This window comes from Gracilinanus agilis, chromosome 2 (genome assembly GCF_016433145.1).
Source record: "Gracilinanus agilis isolate LMUSP501 chromosome 2, AgileGrace, whole genome shotgun sequence".
NCBI classification, from domain to species: Eukaryota; Metazoa; Chordata; class Mammalia; order Didelphimorphia; family Didelphidae; genus Gracilinanus; species Gracilinanus agilis.
In genome coordinates, this window is record NC_058131.1 from 582,382,907 (window position 1) to 582,405,674 (window position 22,768).

The 22,768-nt window shown below is 35.8% G+C and overlaps 1 protein-coding gene across 2 annotated transcripts in view; it reads left to right on the top strand.

The window, feature by feature from the left end:
• APBA2 (amyloid beta precursor protein binding family A member 2) overlaps positions 1-22,768 on the top strand; it is a 140,771-nt gene that overhangs the window by 52,734 nt on the left and 65,269 nt on the right. Inside the window, exons 4-7 of one of the 2 annotated variants that reach the window (XM_044662450.1) lie at positions 3,066-3,211; positions 6,700-6,735; positions 11,551-11,637; positions 19,622-19,807. In XM_044662450.1, the coding sequence (XP_044518385.1) occupies positions 3,066-3,211; positions 6,700-6,735; positions 11,551-11,637; positions 19,622-19,807 (455 nt within the window). The remainder of the gene's footprint in view (positions 1-3,065; positions 3,212-6,699; positions 6,736-11,550; positions 11,638-19,621; positions 19,808-22,768) is intronic. The other variant, XM_044662451.1, reaches the window with a different exon arrangement.

The window sequence follows — 22,768 nt, forward strand, 5'->3', positions numbered from 1 at the left end:
CTCCACATCACTGGGGATGTATCTAAACTGAGGCTAGATAACCATTTAGGATCCCAGATTTCCAGCTAGTAGAGATTTCAGAAGTCATTTGACCTAACACTCTCATTTTATAGACCAGGTCACTAAGGCACAGAGAAGTTAGGTGAAAAGTGTCTCAGGTCACCCAAATAAGTAAGAGGCAGAACTAAGACTCAAACCTAGGTCTTCTGATTTCAGATTTGTCAGGGATGTGATAGATGGGAAATTTCTACATTGCTATGTGTTTAGATCAGACAATTTAAAGTTCCATCTCTCCAATGATTTAAAAGGGAATAGTGCAGGGGCTCCCAGGGGCCATTGATTTTTCAGAGGAAGAAGGGTGAGGGGTAATAATACTGGTTTAAAAGCAATGGAGGAAATGGAGTCCATAGGAGCAATATAGAGAATAGATAAGTTCCTGTAGCTATATCAGCAGTGGAGGTGAGTTAACAGCCTGAGGTGGCTGTCAGCTAATCAGTTTGTCAGTTCACAATTTGGGGAGTCTGCTCTCTATGATCTCTAATACTTTTTAGTCTCTTCTAAAGTATCTTGAAATCATCCCCCCAGACTCTTAACAGTTTATTAAATTAGGTTTTCGTACATATGAACTGTTGCATTGGTGTGAAATAGATGGTAATGACTTATTTTAATCTCTTCCTTCCAAATATTTATATCCCACATTTAGATGCTAGGTGTACAGAGCCCCAAGTGGACAAAGCAGCTCAATTAATTTTAGATTTTAATATAATACCAACCTACAAAATGTTTCAGAGTTCCTTGGCAAATCTGAAAGAGATCGGATTTGTAGGATGATTGGGAAGAGAGGTTATTTTAATATATATTTTATTGACCACATGCATATGTGTATGGGTTTTTGTGGTAAAGTTTTTTTAAAATGCCAGACATAATTGAATTTAGAAATCTTGCAAGTGCTGCAAGATTTCAATAAAGCCAGTGTTTATGTTATTGTGGCTCAATCATCAATTCATTTTTACATTGTTTCAAGTCCTTATCATATGTGGTAATGCACTAAACAGGGCTGGGTTTTGGGGGGAAATTATAATAAACTGTACAAATGACTGAATTCATCAATAATCTACAGGCTATGGTTCATAGCTAGGACTGGGACACAGATTGGTAGAGAAAATCAAATAAGAAATTCAATATCCAAAAACATAATCAAGAATTGCTCATTCATCAGAAAAAAAAGATGGGCTATTAGACTTTTTTTTTAAACCCTTACCTTCCACCTTAGAATCAATACTAAGTATTGGCTCCAAGGCAGAAGAGTGGTAAGGGCTAGGCAATGGAGTTTAAGTGACTTGCCTAGGGTCACATAGCTAGGAAGTGTCTGAGGCCAGATTTGAACCTACTACCTCTCCCATCTCTAGGCCTGGCTCTCTGTCCACTGAGCCACCTAGATGCCCTCTAGACTTTCTAATACTGTTGATTGGCATATGGCAATATCATTGGCAATATCATTATTGAAGGGGGCATTTGAAAAGTGGACATTTGTAGAATGAATATTTGGCTAAAGAGTTTCTTCTGCATTTATAAATAAAAGATAGTGAGTAGCAAAATTTCCCCACCCCTTTCTTAGTAGCTCTCCAAGGTAATACTATAATGATTTAATTTTTCCTCTGTACTTCCCTTTGAGGTGGCACATTATAAAGGTATTATCCAAGAATCAAAGAAATGAAAGCAACTTTAGAATTTATCTAATCTCATTTCTTCATTTTATAGGTGAAAAAACTGAGGACCAAAGCAGTTAAGGAACCCAATCAAGATTATATGAGTAGTTAGTATTAGAATCAAAATTCAAATCATAGTCCTTTAATTCCACACCCAGCACTTTCCATTGCACCATGTTTGTTTCTAATCCCTTAGAGAGAGTCACAGGCCACTCATCCTCATATTTCTCTTCCTTCACTCCCAATAGCCACTCTTGGGGTGTGTTGTGGTCTTAGTATAGACACATTCATAACATCATACATTTAGAGTTCTAAGAGACTATAGAAACCATTGGATCCTCTCCCCTTATTTTTTTTAGTTAAGGAAACCATAAAGGTTGAATGACTTATGTAGGACCACACAATTAACATGTGTCCTTAGTTATCAGTTTTTAAAATTTATATATATTATATTTTGTTATGTTATGTCATGTTATATTATATGTTATGTTATGTTATATTATATATTAATTATATTATATTATATTAAACAATGTCCTTATTTATCAGTCAGTAAAAGTAAGATATGGAGGAAACTGTGAGAGAGCTTAAGTGACTTGCCCAGGTTATGCCACCTATCTAGGATGTGTCTGAGGCAGGATTTGAGCCCAGATCTTCCTGCCTGCAGGTCCTGCTCTCTTAACTGCTCAACAAGCTAGGAGGCTAGAATAGACCTGAGAAATCATGACCACCCTCCTTATTTCACAAATGAGGGAAGTGAGATGCGCAAAGAGGGCAGCCACAGTAACTTGTGTGAGGTCACAAAGGACAAATAGCAAATAGCAGAGTGAGGTGTTGGTTTTAAAACCTTTGGTTCTTAACCAGGCCCATTTCAGTTGACAGTATTCTATGGCTTCTCTGACTTCTGAAGCAGACATGTTCTCAGCTTGTAGCTGCCTCCTTGGTGAGGAGGTGCTGCAAATTACAGATGTTGGTGTCTATAAATTTCCCCTCTGCCATTGCTGGAGACTAAGAGATGGTGCCCTCTTTTGGAAAAAACATGCTTTCTTTATCAGCTCTTGACATACTTTATGGCCGGTGCATTGACTGGTGGCCAGGTGGTTCTGCACTTATTTTCACAACATAAAGAAATTTGTTTAGGAAAAATGGTTTGGGTAGTGGTGAGAATCACAGTGATTTGCTCTGTTAAATCTGACCTTCTGACTGCTAAATCATTCCCCTCCCGCCAGTGTTCTGCATGTTGACAGCATCTGATAAACGTCTCTCCCACTGCCAGTCCTAGATGTAGGGTGTGAGTGTCCTTAATTGAAGTCAGCTCCACCGTTATAGGAAAAACTAACTCTCTTCATTGTTTAGTTCCAGGCCCCTGTGAACCCGAAGATCTCATCGATGGAATCATCTTTGCCGCCAATTACCTGGGGTCTACACAATTGCTCTCCGAACGAAACCCTTCCAAAAATATCAGAATGATGCAGGCCCAAGAGGCAGTCAGCCGTGTCAAGGTAGCCTTGGTCCCCGAGCTGGTGAAAGGGGGCTAGGTCCCTTGACAGCTGAGCTCTTGAGGAGGCAGGCTAAAATCGTGTGGTTTCAAACTGCCTTCACGGTGCGGTGAAGTGAGTCTAGTTCTACCATAGCAGAGTCCCACTTTTCTTCCAAGGCCTGGTGTGAAAGTGCACTGAAAACCTTAGCCCTCCAGTGAGCTAGACATAAATTATTGCCGAGGTCAGAACAAAGAGCCTTAAGAAGAGCAAAGTTCTGTGAGGATTCAAAGGCAGAAAGAATTCAGTCTGCAAGAGGAAAACAGGCAAGCCGCAGAATATGGGAGATTAGTTTCCAGATGAATTCATTTCACTAAGTTGCAGCCTGGAAACATTTTTCTTCTAAAAAAGGAGGTCATTTTCAAACATTCTAGACGCCAAAAATTATTATTGTTTAAGGTCTTAAGACCTAGTACAATGGTATTCGCCTTGTTTGTTCTGTTTAAAGAACTTACAGATGGAGAGGGAAATTCATTTCATGAAAAAGTTGGTACTCATAATTCTGATAGGAACTGCTTAGAATTGCCAAGTATAAACTTAGTCCTATGTAAATTTGTGCCTCTGATAGAATCTGGATAACAGCAGGGATGTAGTTTTGTGATATCATATTTAATGTTAAATGAGACACGTGTCACTAAAACCATTACATTCATCTAAAACTCTTAACTATTGGTCAAAGCTATGTCCTCTTTTTTTGAGGAATTTCTTCTTTACAAAAATGAACAAATAAACAAACCCCCCACAGATTTGAAATCAAAGCGTCTGGGTTCAAATACTAATTTTGCTAAGTCAGTTTATTACCTATGGGTTCTTAGCTTCCACATCTGCAAAACAAGAGGCTTGGACTAGACAATCTCTAATGACCTTTCCAATTCTAAATCCATACATCCACTATGCTATGAACCCTGTGAAACTCTGTTTTGGGTTGCAGAAAGATCTGGATTTGGAGTCAGATGACCTTAGTTTGAATCTTAGTTCTGCTACTTATTCTCATGGATGATCTTGAGTTTTTATCCTTTCTGAGTCTTAGTTTTTATGAGTGAGAAAGGAGGGAGCTTGGTGGCTCAGTGGATAGAGTGCTGAGCCTATGGGTCAGGATAAACCTTAGTTCAAATCCAGCCTCAGACACTTACTAGTGGTGTGACTCTGGGCAAGTCATTTAAATGCTATTTGCCTCCGTTTCATTATCTACAAAATGAGCTGGAGAAGGAAATGGCAAACCATTCTAGTATCTTTGCTAAGAAAACCCCAAATCGTGTTGTGAAGAATTTGAAACAACTGTCAAACAATAAAAAATGAGAGTGTTGGTATAGAGTGGTGGTGCCAAACTCAAACTGAAAAGGGGGTTATTAAAACATACATAAGGTTCCCTGTGGGTTCTAGATTGACTTAGTTTAAAAATGTAATATTATCCATGTTTTATTATATTTTTGTTTTGTCTTGTTAAATATCTCCCAATTGCATTTTAAGCTGGTTTGGGCTGTGCTTGGGCCAATGGCCACATGTTCATTTGACACTTCTGGTCTGGATGACCTCTAAAGTCCCTTCCCTTCTGAAGCCTATAACTTTGAGGTAGGTGGTGTGAAGTATTATTGTCTTACAATTATTAAGTGTTCATTTCAGATCAGAAAACTGAGGCTTACAAAGGTTAAATAATTAGACCATAGCAACCTGGCTAGTTTATACCCAGATCTTAAATACCATTTATTCTGACCCCAAATCCAAATGTTCTTTCTGCTATAATATTAAATTCTCCTAGGTCGTTCAAGGTCTTAATATTGCTTAGAAGTGTTAGAGATAGCTGAATATTTTTTGAGCTAGTGGTGCTAAAACAAGAGAATCTTTTGTTAAGAAATTGCTGTTAGTGTTAATAGAAAACATGCTATTTGTACTCTATCTACACACTAGGTACTTTTAGTAAAAATGCCTTTAGAAGAGGGGAGGGGTGGAAAAAATATAGCCTGATTCTAAACTAAAAAAATGGACTTTTCCCTTGTTTTCCTTCTTGCCAATAAAGAGGGCTATTCTATACTAAAATTGCTTCCCTTTGGAGCCATATAAAATGGAATGAAATCCTTATGGTGTCTAGAGTTCTCGCCATGAAAGAGCCTCTTGGTCCTTGTTGAAAACCCATGATTATTCCTGCCACAGGCCACAGATTGTGTAGCCACATGAACATACCTGTAGAAGTAGATATAGTGCCAGCTCCCTTGACTTTGAGTCTTGATCCTCATGTTCCTTGCTACGTAGCCCTACTTTGCCATATGATAGGAAGACACTACAATTCTTCTCAGGCTTTATTATATTTAGTGATTCTTGACAATTCAAATCAATTTAACAAATGTTTCTCAGATGTTTCTGGTTCCTAGATTCACACATTCATAGTCCATTGGGGATTTGTAAGGGATCTTAAGAGATTATAGTCCAACCCTCCTTTTTTTTACAGATGAAAAAGTTAGGACCCAGAGAGGGGAAGTGACTTGCTTGAGGTTGAGTAACTAGTTAGTATCAAAGCTGAAACTTGAACCCAGGAATCCTGACTCCCAGTGAAATTCTTTTTTTTTTCCCCAGTGCACCATTTTGTGCAAGGTTGCACGTTGGACACTGGGGGATATAAGAATATAAATTATGTCTAATGTTTGTCCTCAAGGAACTTGCCATCCAATAGAAGAAGTATACTGAATTTTAAAGCACTTATTACAGAGTTTAAGCCACATTTTAAAATTCCATGAATGACTTTTGGTGACCCCAAGTTCACTGTGAATGGACCATAGCCTATTTCTTTCTTGATTTGTATGCATTGTTTGCCCTCAAAAGTTTGTACTTCTTTGGTACAGAGAACCAAACCTTTGTACCTCCATGGTTCAGAGAGGCATCCCTAAATATCACTTTATCACATGGGAAAGAGTTGAACTTCATTTTTTTAATGATGCCAAAGAACTTGGACATGCATTAGAATAAGGACACTATTAAACAACCAGTCTAGTAGGAACAAGCCAGGATTCTTCCAAGGGGTATAGAAAGGTCCTAAAATTGTCCTCCTAACCTTAGCAGACTAGCCCATTAAATGAAGACCCTCCCCAGACCCCAAAATCTTACCTATACAGTTTCAACTTTGAGAAATTAGTTCTTAACAGTTAGGCAATAACTTCTGATTTCATAGTTAGCACAATCTGTCATGCAAATGTTTTCCCTTGTCCTTATCATTCCATATATAAACATAAGAGAGAGTCCCAGCTGAATCCAGCTGTTAAGAAATAAACTTATTCAAGGGCCTTTAATGATGATTTTATTATTTATATATCTGTCTATACTTAATCAAAAAGACCTTGGTAGATTTTTCCATTTTATGTAGGTTCTGAGCATTTAGCCCACTGGCCAAAAGACTTATACTATGTGCTGTGTCTTTTTTGTGCCCATCTGTTTTTCTTTTTCTCTTACGTGCTACTCAGAGGATGCAGAAGGCTGCTAAAATCAAGAAAAAAGTGGTGTGTAAAAAAATGTTTCTCTGAAATACCAGTGTTTGTTTATGTTTTTGTGGCTTGTTCTTTGTGAAGCTGTGCTTTTCCATTAGGAATCCTCAGAAGTGCTAATGCTGAGTCTTCCTTCCTTTTCCCCTTGATTACTTAATTCCAGATTATTAAATGGAGCCACAAAAATGGGTTCATTTCTTTTTTCCTTTTCCATTTCATTGAAGTAGCTGATCATTGCTTCCTTTCTCTTCTACTTAGCTTTTCAAATGTACCAATACTTGCTTTGTCTGAAAAAAATGACTAATTTTATATTTAATTGTGGTTATACTTCTAGGTGAAGCATTTCATGCTGACAGAGTGATATATTTTACTGTAGCACAGGCCTAACTGTGACATTAATTAAATTATTCTGATATTTAAAGACTCATTAATTTTAATTTAACAAATCAGTACCATGAACACTCCAATTTGCAATGTGCACATACATTTTCACCTAATTAAAAAAGGGTTTGGAGTAGGGTCAGGCTAGCTGTCATTTCAAAATAGAGTTGATATTTAGTAAAAATTTTATAAATACAATCTTTTGCTAAGTTTTGGAGATTTACAGTCATTTTAATATCTATGTCACTATAATAAGTATCAGATTTCTCTAATTAGTATTGAAATGCATTTTGAAAAGTTTCTTTTTCCTTTTGTTTTGACACCAATAGAAGCAATATTAATGGATAGAATGGTAGGTAGGATTGGATGTAAGAACACCTGGGTTCAAATCAAATCTGGACAGGCAAGCATGATATATTGATAATTCATGAAGTTTTTGGTCTCAGAACTCCATTACAGTCTTAAAAACTATTGAGGTTTTTCACAGGACATGAGTTTGAATCTTGGCATTGTCACTTAACAACTATGAGAACTTGATCAAGTCATAAACTCTGAGTCTCAGTTTTCTTATATATAAAATGAAGACACAGTCCTAGATGACCACTTAGGTCCTTTGTGCCTCCAAAGCAATATTCTCCAACTCTGACCCAGCAGAAATCACAACCTTAGGTAAATTGGATTTCTGCAATAAATCATAAATGTGTTTTAGAAAAGAGCCTTCTATACTGAAGCTGAAAGAAATCCCAAATCTTGTGTTTTGATACCAAGAATATATGCTTGACATTGATACCCTTTTCTTTAAACCTGGGCAGACAGCATTATTTGGTGGTTTTTCTATAGCCAATATTGGTACTTCCATTTTTACCTCAGGGTCTTGACCAATAGCGTGTCCTTTGGCTGTTTATTTTCTGTATTTTGTTCAATGACAAGGGAACTGACAAGCAAACTCTACTTTGCATCCCTGTTCAGTAGATATCCCTTTTGGGATTTTAAAGCCATAGCTTTATGGGTTTAGGTTTACTTAGGCTGGCACTCATAAAGCTATTTATTCCTTCCTAAGTACTATATTGGCCTAAATATGTACTACACTTCCCCCAATTCTGGCTTTTGTCCACCCTGCTCTTGCTTCCCAAGGTAAGAATCAGGGTCTGAGGGTGTAATTTCAGCCTCCCCCCCTTTTTTGCCTTTATAAGCCTGAGAATTCTTCATTAATACCTGATTGGAGGACCCAAGTGCACCCCACTCTGGTCTCATGTGGGACATTTCCAGACCATATGAGTGACCTTTTATACCTCCTTTTCAATAATTCAGTTTTATAGGAAATATATTTTTCAGTGGCAAATTGCATCATTACTTTTTGCTGCATATTCATATACTAAATAAATACATATGTATATTGACATAGAGAACACATACATATTTTCTTTTTCAAAGAATCAAATTTTAATGGTGTGCCCTATATTGAGAAGGTGACCTAGGTTTGGAATATTATGGTAGTTGATATGGATTTAACATAAGTTGTTACTAGATGGAAAGTGTGACCCTAGTACTGAATTTGTGACATAAACCATTAGATTTATGATAGGCATGATTAGATAAAAGATATCGGTTATATCATACTTTCCTAATTATGCTTTTAAAAAAAGATTTTGAGGTAATGTTGGCTGAGACAAAATATTAAAAACTGTAGATGTATAGGCCCAATAAAAATATAATGCTTACATAGAAAGAGTTTTACAACTTCAGAGCATCATGGCATCAAAAACCTTTGCCAGCTTCTGTGCTAAACTTTAACTCTCCTAGTTTGAGGTTTAATTAAGCATGTTTAATTGCTTGGTCATTGGAAGAAAGGCTATTAATCTTTTCATGTACTTATCTCTCAGTCCCAGTTTTTTCAGTACCAAGAGAAAGCAATTGGTTTTATTGTTGGGTTATGTAAAATCTCTCATTCCTAACGTCCACTCAGAGAGTAGTGATTTTTCTCTTTTTTGGGGGGGGGGGAACTCAATTTGTTCTACATTTCCTCCTCTTTTTATGATCGATATTTTTTCTGAGATTTTCACATTTTTAATATACTTATTAAACGCTGAAGCTGCATTTACCTTGCAATTAATTGTTACATCTTGCTTCCAACTCAACTTGTCTCAGCAAGAATTATGATCCAAGTCATTTACCATCTGAGAATATAACTTTTGGAAACATATTTGAATAGACTGTATCAAAGCTTGAGGCTTGTGGTTTTGGTTTTATTTGTTTATAAGCAGAGACATAATGTGGCTTCTTCCCAATTCCACAGAAAATGTACCCTAGAAGGATTTATTTGAATCTGTAACTATAATAATGAGCTAAAAGCACTAGAGTCCTATAGTTGAGGGAAAGATAGCACGCCGTGGTTTTTCTCTTTCAGGACAGCATGAAAACAAAATTATATCATCATAATATGTGATCTCCAAGTATCTCTGAATTCTTAGGGTACAGCCAGCAGGGAAAATGTGTTTTAGTCACACACTGGGAAGGATGCAGTCAAACCTCTATGATATTGTGAATTGGGAAGCACAGTACCACTGGCTTTTCAATGACCAGAGAGAATTACTTAACTCAATAGGCTTACTAGTTAAGCACATTTTTTCTCTTTCCACTGTATTGAAGTAATTGGGATTCCTACTGATTTAAAACCAATTAAAACACTTTCCTGGTTTAAGCATGCCTGGAGTAGTACATTCAGGTACTGAAAAAGGTCAGCTTAATTGTAACTCAGGACCATGTCAGTTGGGCCAATAATAAGCATACCATGATTAAAAAAAAAAAAAAAGCTGGGTAGCTCAGTGGACTGAGAGTCAGGCCTAGAGACAGGAGGTCCTAGGTTCAAATCCGGCCTCAGCCACTTCCCAGCTGTGTGACCCTGGGCAAGTCACTTGACCCCCATTGCCCACCCTTACCACTCTTCCACCTATGAGACAACACACCGAAAGTTAAGGGTTTAAAAAAAAAAAAGCAGCCACCTAACTTTTCTGCTATCTGCTATCTAGCATTTATGCTATTTGCTGTTATTATTAACTTAAAAATGTTTCCCAGTTATTGTGGGAAGAAGGAAGAGACATATAACAAGAATAGTCAGTTGTTTCTATAGTTAATTTGAAATTTAAGGTTGACAAAGTGCTTTCCTCACAACAACTGTACAAGGTAGGTAGTAGAAATTTATTTTTTTGAATGAGGAATCTGAAGATTAGGAAGGATAAAGGTTTTGACCAGACACATTCTGTTAAATATTTAACAACTGGGTCACTGAAAAAAAATGCACTCATGATAGCCCAAGTTAACATCTTTAAGTGTAATCTTCATTATTAACATTTTCTCTATCCATTTCTTAAGCTTAGACAATCAACTAAACAATAAGCAAAATATTAAGCCCCAATTTATAGTGTCTAGCAAGTTTGAAGCTTTTAATGCTCCCTCAGAAAATTTTAAAATCTACTGTTGTGAGCTGGTTAGAGCTGGTTCCAGCACACTCCTATACTTGTCCCTGGTCACATGGCAAGTGCATGCCAGTGCTGGGATTTGAACCTAGGACTTCTGATCCAAGTCCTGCTCTCTTTCTGTTACATAATGCTGCCTCTCCATTGAGTCCTTATATAATATCATAGTGTTAAAGCTGGAGGAGACTTTTAAAACATCTAGTTTAACTATCTTCCATAGAAAAAGCAACTGAGGCATAGAAGTTAAACCTATTCATGATCAAAGAGCAAGGAAAAAAAATCATAGTGTTTTAGAGTAGGTCAGCTTCTACTTTGGGGGAAAAGATAAGCTAATGTGACAAGATGGCAAATGCAATTAAGAATATTTAACTGCAGAGAAAACATTGTTATTTTAATCAGCCTTCTTTGAAAATATATTCTCTCTCTATGAGTGATGCTTATTAAAATTAAATTGATCAGCAAAGTCTGTGAGTGTTATACTATATAGTTTGTGGTAATTATAGAAAATATAGAAAATTATAGAAAAGTCATCAATTAGGAATCAAGCTATGAGGTAGATTTTAAACTATTGAATCAATCTCTGTGATTGATATGGGCCAAGCCGTGCAATGTTAATACACACACACACACACACACACACACACCATACCCTCATTGTTTGTAGCTCATCGTCTATATGGGTTGCTGGTATACAAAAGGAATATTTGAAAGCATTTCTCCCAAAGGCTTTCCTGTATTTTGAATGTTGTTCAGAATTGTCTTTGTTTCTCCTTTGCACTTCCAAATTGCACAGGTAAAACTCAAACTCCCTCAAATTGTCTTTTAAGGCTGCTTTCTAGGTGCTTACCTTTGAGCAATTTAGATATGTAGTGCCCCTCCCATCCCATTCTGTCTTGCTAAAAGTGATTAGTTAAATCATTGTAGGCAGTTAAATGTTGCTTTTTTTTTTTTAACAAGTATTTTCTTTTCTTAGAGTTCTGAAGGAGACTCCCAGACTTTGACTGAAGTGGATCTCTTCATCTCTACTCAGAGGATTAAGGTTTTAAATGCAGACACACAGGTCAGTGCTTGATACATTTAATATATAATTATTCAGAGATTCTAGGGAATAGAAAATTAGTTGTAATTGTCTAAAAAAACTTTCCATTAGGTGTTTAGGGGAAAATATTTTCCTTTGACACAGATGATCTTATACTTTAGGATCATCAGTAAGTGCCAATTTTAGAAGGTGTTATCTGTTTGTGATTGGAGGGCACTGAAATAGAGGAAATGGGGGAATTTCCTTTATAATAAAAGTCTGATATCCAGAAACCCTAAATGTTCGAGAAACTAAAAGTTCCTCTGGAAAGGAGCAAGAACTGAGTTAGGAATCTTGCAGTTATCTTAACAGACAGTTCATGATTCTAGAATGCCTTTTATAAGTTCTTTAAAAAGCATAATTTCAAAAATCTAGTTTTATTTAATATTAGTATAAAATGATTAAAATAAATAGCTCATATTTACATATCCCTTTAAGGCATAAAGAGGACTTTCTTCACAGAAAATCTCTGATAGTACAAAATATTTTTTATCTCTGTTTTACAACTAAAACTTAGGATGAAAGAAAATTTGTCCAGGATCATATGGTTTAATAAAGGACAGAGCAAGGTCTCAGATTCAAGTCTTCTGATTTCAAGACCAGGGACCCTCTATGACACTATTTCTCATTGTATTTAAGAAGAATCTAGATATTTTAACTATTGCTTTATTTCACCACTCTGATGTAATGGAGAGGGTATTTATTGGATTTGGCCTGGGATTGAGCTGATTCAGCTACTCAGTGCTATATAACTTTGAGTAAATTATATAAATTCTTTCATTTTTTTTCTACACAAATCTAACTCTAAATAATATGATTTTTCTGCATTGTAAGTTTATAATATCAAAGTAAAGGAATTTTGGTTCTAAAATTTAGTTTAGGACTCCAGGAACCCTAAAGCAAAAACACTTAATTTTACAGAGGTATGAACCAAGAGCCAAAGTTTATGACAAAGCTAAGATCATCATAATTAACACATATAGTCCTTTCTATGTGCCAGGCGCTGTTAAGTGCTTTACAATTATTTTATTCAAACGTCACAATAACCCTGAGAGGTAGGTTAGTACCCCCATTTTACAGATGAGTGACTTACTCATTGTGAGGCCAAATTTGAACTCAAATCTTCCTCACCCCAAACTCAGTGCTCTATTCATCATGCCACCTTCACCTAGTTTCAGATCTCTTGATTTAGATGTCAATTTGACATTGTACTGGTGACAACATTAGATTTGGGGTTTTTTCTTGGTCTTTCTCTGAAAATATTTTCAGAAAAAAATTTTACTGAAGCTTCGTGAGAAGAACATATTTTCTTTATAATCTTTATTTTGCATTCAGAAAACACTGTCTGATTAAATCCGGTGGCCTTAGAACTCTGGATCAGGGCCAGGGACATTTTTTTAAGCTTTCCATAGATATTTCAGAATTGGCTGGAATGGAGACTTTGAATACTAAGGTTGCTTCAGGACACGGATGTCATATGCTTAGAAACCCAAAATATTTCCCCAGACAGTCAATTGGTCCATTCCTACATTGATTTTCTTTTCTTCTTGTGGTAGTTTTAGAGAGCTATCTTTGTAGAAAATAAACATTTACTCTATTAGCCAGATATTAATTCCAGTTGTTATTAACTTGAAAGGTAGGAGAGCAAAGTTAGAAACCTCATTTGAACTGAGAAATTGAGAAAAGAAAAACAATAGCTCTAAAAGCATTTTTATTAGTTCCTCTTAGGAAAAGGGTCAGGTCTTCTAAACTTGCTGGCACAGATAGAGGCTGTCACCAAACAAATCTGATTAGATAATGTTTCTACTTTTTTCATCCTATAGATATGTAGATTGCCTTTTTTATTTTAATCCTCTACTGTTACTTTACCCCATGGCCTATGCTCTGATTTTCTGGTTGTATATACCAAATGCAAAATACTACAAACATAATATATACAGTACCAAATAACAAAATGCCAAAACAATTGATTGAAAAAAATGATATTTAATCTTCTAGTTGAACATACAAATAGCAATACTGATAGCTTGTAGGTGCTGCTTTCTCTCCTCCTCCTTTCTTTTCATCTTTGGCGGAACTGACGGGGTTTTGTCCATTTTCTCTTTGATCTAATTTAGTGTTTGGCCTAGTAATTCTATTTATTTCATGGAATTTTACATAATTGAGACAGAGATATTTGTCTTCTACACGTAGATTGTAAGGGAAGTCTTTTAGAATCCTGGCTTATACCCAGTCCTTACCTGTCTCATTTAGCTATTGATTAGCAATAAGGTTTTCTGAATGTTGAAATTTTTTTAAGAGTAAAGACACTTTTTATGGGGAGATCCCTGATGTCTTAGGAAAGGGATGATTCTGAATTCCAATGCTAAAAGCACAGATCTAGTTAGAAAAGCCCATTACAAGCTCCCTAAGGATTACTATGAATTTGTTCTAGTAGCTCATCATCCATCTTCACATCAGAAGTCTTTAGACACAATTATCCAAATATATATGTTGACAGCTTAGTTTCACAGAGTTTTAGTTTAGTGTACTTTTACAAGAGTACTTCTTGCCCCATTTGGAGTTAAGAGTCTGGGTGCATGTTAATGATAGAAAATTAACACTTTTTACAGAGAAGTCACCTCTATTTACTTTATTCCTTACAAACACACTTTTTATTTTCTCTTCTGAGCTGAACAGAAGAAAAACATCTTTTACACATCTGATGTGATAAAATATCCCGCTTTTGACTATATATATGTGTGTGTGTATATATATGTACATATATACTTAGATGTGTTTATACATACACACGCATATTTATAGATGTGTTTATGCATGCATATGCACACACATATATACACACATATTTTAAATGTTCCATTTTTCTAACCTGGACCAATTCGCCCCTCCTTTGGCAACCTGATGGTCATCTAGAACTCAAGGTATCCATCAAACTCATCCTCATTCAGAAGGCAGGAATTGTAGACTTGTGCTACCCTGCCCAATACCCATACTTCTGCTTTTGACTACTAACAGATAAATTCTTTATCTGCCCACTACAAACATCAGGACCAAATTGATTCTTTCATTTATTTGATTAGTTGGTGCTCTTTGGCCTTTGAGAATGCCAATCCAATTCAGAATATGAAATTATTTCTGTTTCTAGTATTGGTAAGCAGATGGCTGGAATCTTAACCCAGGATCTCTGAATCTAACTGGCCGAGGATAGAGGAGTTGGGGGTTAATGAGCATAGCTCTAAGTGGACCTCCAGCTCTTCTTGCTTTTGATGCTCCTTTATGACTGCTTTTTCCCAGTGGACATTTTTCACTCCAGAGCAAAAGAGGAATCATTGTTCTCTTTAATGGGATAAAAAAGCTGATGGTGAAATTGATTCTCTTCTTCAGGGGTGCTGTAAATATAAGCTTCTCTGAGCAGCCCTCCTCTCTCCATTTTCCCATTGTGGGGGGTAAATTTCTTCCAAATAGCCTTATGTTCACCAATGTGCTTATATGTTTCTGACTGATCATATTTCTGAGAGGGTAAAGTGTTTTGACATAATTCTTGGCTTTTGATATTGCTTGACTGATACAGCATCTGGGGGGTGCCAGATTCATTGCTTTATAATGGTTTCCAATTCTGTAAAACAGGTTTCTCTCCCTCTGTGTTCTATTGCTACAAGTCAGGCAGGGCTGTATATAATGAAGACTACTGGTGTGCATGTGTGTGTGTGTGTGTGTGTGTGTGTGTGTGTGTGTCCATGCGTGCATTTGTGTTCTGTGTATATATGGTTTAAGAATTCCATTATCTTCCTAAAAAGGGGGAAGGGTATTTGTAGTCATTATAACAGTTCAACTTTGAGAGTAGACATTTCCATTATTTTCCTCTGGCTCTTGCCTCCTCATCACTCTTTTTGAATATATGTGGTAAGTGACAATGATCGTTCCCTTCTAGGTTATACAGTGGAGAATATTGAAAAGTGGCATATCCTGCAGTGCTTGAGATGCTGTCAGGAAGTGTCCATTATAGAGCAGATTTGCCCGCAGAGAGGAATTTTACAGAATCATGGAGGAGAAAACCCAAAACTTTTTTAGCCTTTGTTTTCATGCTTCACTTGCAATGAATGTTCTGCTAACCACTGAACATTCAATTCTGCAAATGAAGAAGTATTTAAGTCACAAAAATATTTTTTGGAGAATGGCCAATCAGAAAATAAGGAATATTGGCAATAAGCCACGTGATTCAGAGAAAGCAGTCATAGAATAGTTCTAGGGATTGTTGAAAGAGGTCCCTCCCTTTGTCCCAAACTGACTATTATCTATCTTATCTATCTTATAAATGAAGGTTCCATGACAGTCTTTAATAACCCATTCCATTGTCTTTATGTCAAGGCAATATTTCTGAATATCCCTTGTAATTCCTTCCTACTATAACTCAAGTACATATCATGGGAAAAAAAGGGAGGAAGTTGTTCATGGCCCTTCTTATCCTAGTATTTCAGAAATTTTAAAACAAATATGAAGCCTTTTCCATCTTTAATTTCCAATAATTCCTAATCTTTTAAGATTTGTCTCAAGTTCATTGTGGCTCAGTCTGTTTGAAGAACTATTTCCCATATTTTGTTGAAAGTTACATCTCTGTTTTTTTTGGTCCAAGCTTTCTGATGTGAGTAATATTCTAAATAATCTGGTTTAGGTTTTCATAATTTGGGGTTTTATTTTAATTTTTTTCTGCTGTTTAGTTTTTTTCAGGAAATCTTTTGTTTAGCCAATCTCCTTCCTTTCCAAAAGTGCTCTTGTTGTTTGTCTTTCATTTTTGAAGAGGGCCAATGACATCACAAGGTGGTATCTTGACTTGCTCTTATGCCCTAAGAAAGATGATTTTCTCCCCCATTTACACAAAAAAAATACTCCACCCCATTCTTTTAAAATGATGAAAAGCATTGGAAGCATAGTCACTTTAACCTATAAGTGCAAACCTATTAAGTAGTGTCTGACTCTCATTCATCCTTCATTTTTCTTGCCTACTAGACCTTTGGCCTAGTTTTATTTCCACAGAATCATAGAATTTAAGTGTGAAAGCTCAGAGGCTATTTAGTCCATGAAAAGAATCATCACTAAAAACATACTTGAAAAATAGTCATCTAGCTTTTGCTTAAAGACCTCCATGGAGACGGAACATTGCAGAATAAATACCTCTCCAGGTCTCAGGCAGGTCTACTTAGTACACTGGATTTTTTAGTTGAAAAGGAGAGTGAAAAACTTTCTAATACACCCAAGAAAGCTTTTATGTATCACCCCAGATGTCTTCGACTACCTCTAAATTATGGGAAAGATAAGTCAATATAGAAAGAATAGCAGGTTTCTCCACATACAAATGAGAAATCATTTGAAGTCCCCTTGTATTTACATTGACATCTCATAATCAGCCCTCAATGGAGCTACAGACTATCTCTTGCCTTGGTAATTTCAAAGGATAACTGGTGAACAGGTGGGTGCCTCTTTTATTGTTTATGTTTTTGCCAAGGCCTGAGAAGGAGGACTATTGAAGTGACATTTATCAATTCATTTTGAAATAATCTCTTTCTAAAAGATGGTCTTGAATCATGTAACCATGGAAATTTTTTCTTAATTAATCAATAAAAAAGGTGGTCTTGAGTAGCTAAAAACAAAACACAGTTCCTACTGTTAGAACCTCAGATCAACAGGGCAGGTTGGGATCAGCATGAAAGACAAACATGGAGCTCGGTGAGGAAGGAAGACCCTAGAGATCACAGAAACACACACAGATGCTATCTCTCCTTTTGTGGAAGGAGGATAATGGGGCTAGAAGAGAAACTTAATTATTCAGAGCCATTGTGTCATCCTACACAGAGAAGGAGAGTATTTTTTGGGAGGTGACAGTAGACCGTGATTTAATAGACAAAATAACAAAAATAAAATCAAAGCAACAAGAGTAATGTGTCCTTAAGCTGTGCTAAAAGATTAAAATAAGCTTCAGAAACTGCTACTGGGCCATTTGGTATGCCCCTTATAGGTCAGCATTTTTCTCATACAGTGCCTGGTTGCTTTATGTTCTGTGAACAGAATGTTTTTTATGGAAAATTTAACAGTGAGCCTCATCCCCCTCTTCTCTGAAGGAAATTCTAGGCCAGGCAATTGTTATACTCTGTGTGTGAATACATAGACTCACAGCCAGTGCTGCTTTTCAAGTACCAGCATAATGTGTTCTAATTGAAGATAGATCTTTAAGTCTTAGAAATTGAAGGGTGCTTATAGGATCATCCCACTGAGGGGAATGGGAGGTGGGATGGGAATCTTCTAGAATAGAAGCTGCTTAAAAATTTTTTTTAATCTTGCCCCACAGCTAGAATAAAGCTCTTTCTTTCCATAGGTTTATATCTCTATAATTATGAAAGGACTCATGTTCTCCTTGGGTTTCAGCCAATGGTAGAGCTTGATGATTTTGGCCAACTCCAACATAACCCAGGATTTCACTTTGAATATTTTGTTCTACTGTCATAAAATGCCAATGAACTAGAATGTTTGGGAAATAGAATATTCCCCCAAAGTTGGGCCTCTCCTATACCTCCTAGGGTGCATAGCCCCTAGAGTTTAATTCATTTAGGTAAGAGCTAAAGATTGGGGAGAGGCGAAACAAGGGACACAGAATAGTACTTTTTAATAAATGCACATATTTACAGTGCCAGACAATCATATTGTTCAAAGCATTAGGCATTCATTTTGTGATAAAGCAAATCCATTGTGTTAGAGTGAAGTCTCAAATCCTCAAATAGAGAAGAATACATAGGGGTCCAATATTCAAATCTTGTCAAGGTTGCTAATAATAATAACTGACATTGATATATTGTTTTGAGATTCTTAAAGCACTTTTCTTTACCATAACCCTATTAAATGAAGGTATAATTTCCCCCAGTTTACAGATGAGAAAATTGAGGTTTGGGGACCTTAAGTGATTTGCCTAGGATTATATAACAAATAAGTTTTAGAATTAGGATCCTCCTGACTCCAAATGAAGAAAACTTGTCAAATACCTTTTACTAAGTCCAGTTCTGGACACCTTAAATTTCTAGTTAACTGAATTCCAGTTTTAAGTAGAGATTTTTGGGGGGTTTATTTTAATTTTCTTTCTAGAATGTACTAATTCATTTTTCTAATTGAGAATAAAAGCACTGGGAATAATAATAGCTGATATTTATCTTGGGCTGCAAGGTATACAAAGGCACTTGAATAGAATGAATTTTTAAAGTATCAGAGATAGAGGAGATTGGTCTAAGTATATATATGAAATCAAGACTAACACTTGGAATTTGGTTGTTGCTATTGGGTTTAAAAATATATCACCAATAAGAAGGTATATTCTTGGGTTTTGCCTGTTTTCCTTTAAACTAGAGTATCCTAGGAAAGTTTTTTATTGCAGGTTCTTGTTAACGGAAGTTTTGCTGAATTTATTTTCTTGGTGAATATTTTCATAGTTTTCTACCATGTTTTTAGAATGCTATCCTATAACCTTAGATATGTATTGCTATTGCTATGTATTTGTACCTACCTATTCTTTGTGGGCACCTTCACTATCAGCAAATTTCACCCTTGGAAGACAGAAATAGAGCCACTTTGGCTCACCTACGTTCCTTCTTCCTGCATACCTGAGTATTTTTAGTCCTGTTGTCTGGCCTGGAGGGGAGTCAGGTAAAGGCAGTGAGCAGGTGAGTGTAATTTAAAAACTATTTGTATGGATGTCCCAAGGACTTATGTACAATATATATATATATATATATATATATATATATATATATATGTACATTGTTACTTCTCCTGTAGTGGAGAAGGATCATCATGTGAAAAGTATTAACCCTAGTAAGATATCTAGATAATAGTCTCTAGAGACATTGGGAGGTGAGCATAGTAGGCATGGTTACAAAATTCAGAGATGCTTCTTAATTTGGCTTTCCTTCTCCATTGGTAGGAAACCATGATGGATCATGCACTGCGTACTATATCTTACATTGCTGACATTGGGAATATTGTTGTGTTAATGGCAAGACGTCGGATGCCCAGATCAGCTTCTCAAGACTGTATCGAGACCACACCTGGTGCCCAGGAAGGGAAGAAACAATATAAGATGATCTGCCATGTCTTTGAGTCAGAGGATGTAAGTAAATTGCTTTTTAATTGGTTTTTTAGAGGTTGCATTGTATAGTACAAAAGTATCCAATATGGCCCACTGGTTATATTCCTGCTAGCAACACTCCCCAGTATGGCCATATTACATTAAAATGTAATTGGGAAATATTTAACAAAATAAATAGAATAGCATAGAGATAATGTTAACATGTGGTTTTACAAGTCAATATGCTTCCTGGAGAGGTCTTTTTGTACAGTTTAATGGCCCCATTTCTATTTGAGTTTGACACCACAACTGTAGTGACAGAGAAAACTTAGCTTCAGGAAACTTTGAGTTCATTCTGAGACATCTATGTGACCCTGCCTTAGTTTCCTCAACTGTAAAATGAGAATCATAAAAGCACCTTGCTCATAGAAGTTGTGTGTGGATCAAATGAGACAATTTATGTAAAGCACTTTGTCAACCTTAAAGTGCTATATAAATGGTAGCTATTATATTTGTTATTATTTTTATTGATGTAGCTATAGTTATATTTTTCAGTACTTCCAATTGTGAAGTTAGATGACATTATTCAGATGAAAACACCCAAAACTCTTTGGAAATGATGTACTATATATAAATCCAATGTAAAATTGTTAAAAGTTGATGGAAAGACTTAGAGCCACGATCAAGATTCTCCTGTTAGTCCTTAAGTCAAAAATATTTTGGATCAGTTTTATGTCTTCTTTAAGTTGGTAATACAACTTTGTCTAATTTTTTTTAAACCTTAGGACCACCTATTCCTTTTCTGCCACTCTTTGACCAAAACTACAGGAGTAAAGGCCACTTGATATTTTAATTTGTTTTTATCATTTGCCAAATGTCATGCAGCATTTTTTTAAGCTGGAAAAAAAGAAAAGGAAAATGGGAAAAAAAGTTCAGGAAAAAAGATCTTAGAGATCATTCAGTCCAAACTTTATTTTTTAAATAAATGAAGAAATGAGGACCCTCAGAGGTTAAGTGACTTGCCCAAAGTCTCTGAGCTTGTTAATGGCTGGACTAGAATACAAATCTCCTGACTCTCCGCCCTGGTGCTATGTGTTCTTTAAGTATTGAATCACATTATAAATTTATTTTAGTTAACTTTCTATTTAAATGAATACTATCATGAATCATTACTAAAGCAAATAATTCCCTCATAATTTTTCTTAATTATCTTTGACATAAAATTATTTTTGAAAATAGGTATCAAGTTTGCTCAAAGCTACATATATGTGTATCTGAAGGCATGTTTGGGAGTGTTTTCACATGTGCTGTTTGCCTCTACTTCAAAACACTTTGGACTAATTCATTTGAGCATATTTAACTTCATTAAAATTTTTAAAATAGTCACATATGATCAAATCACCTCTAAATCTTTTGAATGCTCAAGTATGATGTCAAAGTTATTGTTAAAAGAGTTAAATTAGATAGATGAAAGAGGAGGAAAGAGTCCAAGGAGCCAGTCTGAGAAAATAATTGTAGGGTAACCCCCTTGTTTCTTTAATCACACATCCAACTGGCTTGAATCTCGGCAGAGGGCAAACTCAGGCAAAGAGCCTGAGGGAGAATTAGAAAACTTGTCATTCAGGTTCTTTTGGCTAGTTTGTGTGGGCCCATTTTCATTGGTTTTATTTTGTCTTCTTTGAGGACCCAACAAGATTACTGTGCCTGAGATGCTCTGGTTCCTATTGCAGGTTGAATTTAGTATCCCTCAACACATATGTTCATGGAAATCTGGAAACCTGGAAAAGACATTCTTATATAACAAGGATTTGTGGGTATCTTAGAGACCAGTAAAAGTGGAACTAAGTCTTATGTTTCCATAGTGTTTATAAGTAATTTTAATAAGCAGCCTTTAAAACCATTATTTGGGAAAGAAAATCTTAGCCTTGATGGACATTGGCCAGATCAAGACTTCTTATGTCCCAACTGACTTTTTCTATCCCTTCCTGCCACCTCTAGGAAGATGAAATCAATACCTTTGAAGCAATAACATAAATGGAAAATTAAATTATTAAATTCAAATCTTCTGTTAGTTTTACATTAAGAAATTTGCCAAGGAATGTTGTGGATGGAAGTATTAAATGGAAGGAAACGTAGTAAAGTATGAGCAAAGACAATGTCATGTAGGAGATACAAGAGCAATGAAACAAAACAGAGAAGAGAAACTAAAAGACTTATTTGTTGTTCTTGTCCCTTATTTTAATAGTACTTTTCTTTTGGAAATTCTTCAGTATTGTTGTTTTCTAAGGGAATTTTGAATCTAATATCAAACTAAGTTAATAAATTGACAAGTGTTCATTAAGTACTCACCCTGTGCCAAATATTGTGCTAAGTTCTAGGGATAAAAAAGAAAAAACATAAATAGTCGTTACCCTTAATGAGCTTAAACACTAAAAAGGGAAACAACATATAACAATTAGAACATGCAAGGTAAGTACAGAGTAGTTGGATGGAAAACTCAGAGTATTGTATTGGCTTCTATTTCCTTCATTCAATTGAAACTCCTTTCTGGAATGTTTTCATTAAGCTCTTAATCCAGAAATACAGTGGCCGTATTTTTCATCCTTGATCCTTCTCTACAGCATTTGACACCACCGATCATTTCTTTCCTTTTGTAAATTCTAAATTCTCTCCTCCCTTGGCTTTCATGATACCCTCCTATCCTGTTTTGTTTTTTTCCTTCACAAAGCTTGGCACACCATCTGTTTCTTCTACTGGCATCTGTTTCTCTTTACCCAGTAATTGTGAATGTTCTTCAAGCTTTAATTCTTGGACCTATCTATATTCTTTATTTTTTCTATACCCCAGGAGCTCTTTATTTCCTTTATTTCAACCATTGCCCATGTTATTGATTTCCTGTATTTTCCGTTTTCAAAATTCTTCTCCTCTAAAGTCATGTCATATTCACCTCAAAAGTATCTTGTTAGGTATATATATATGTATATATATGTATATACACATATA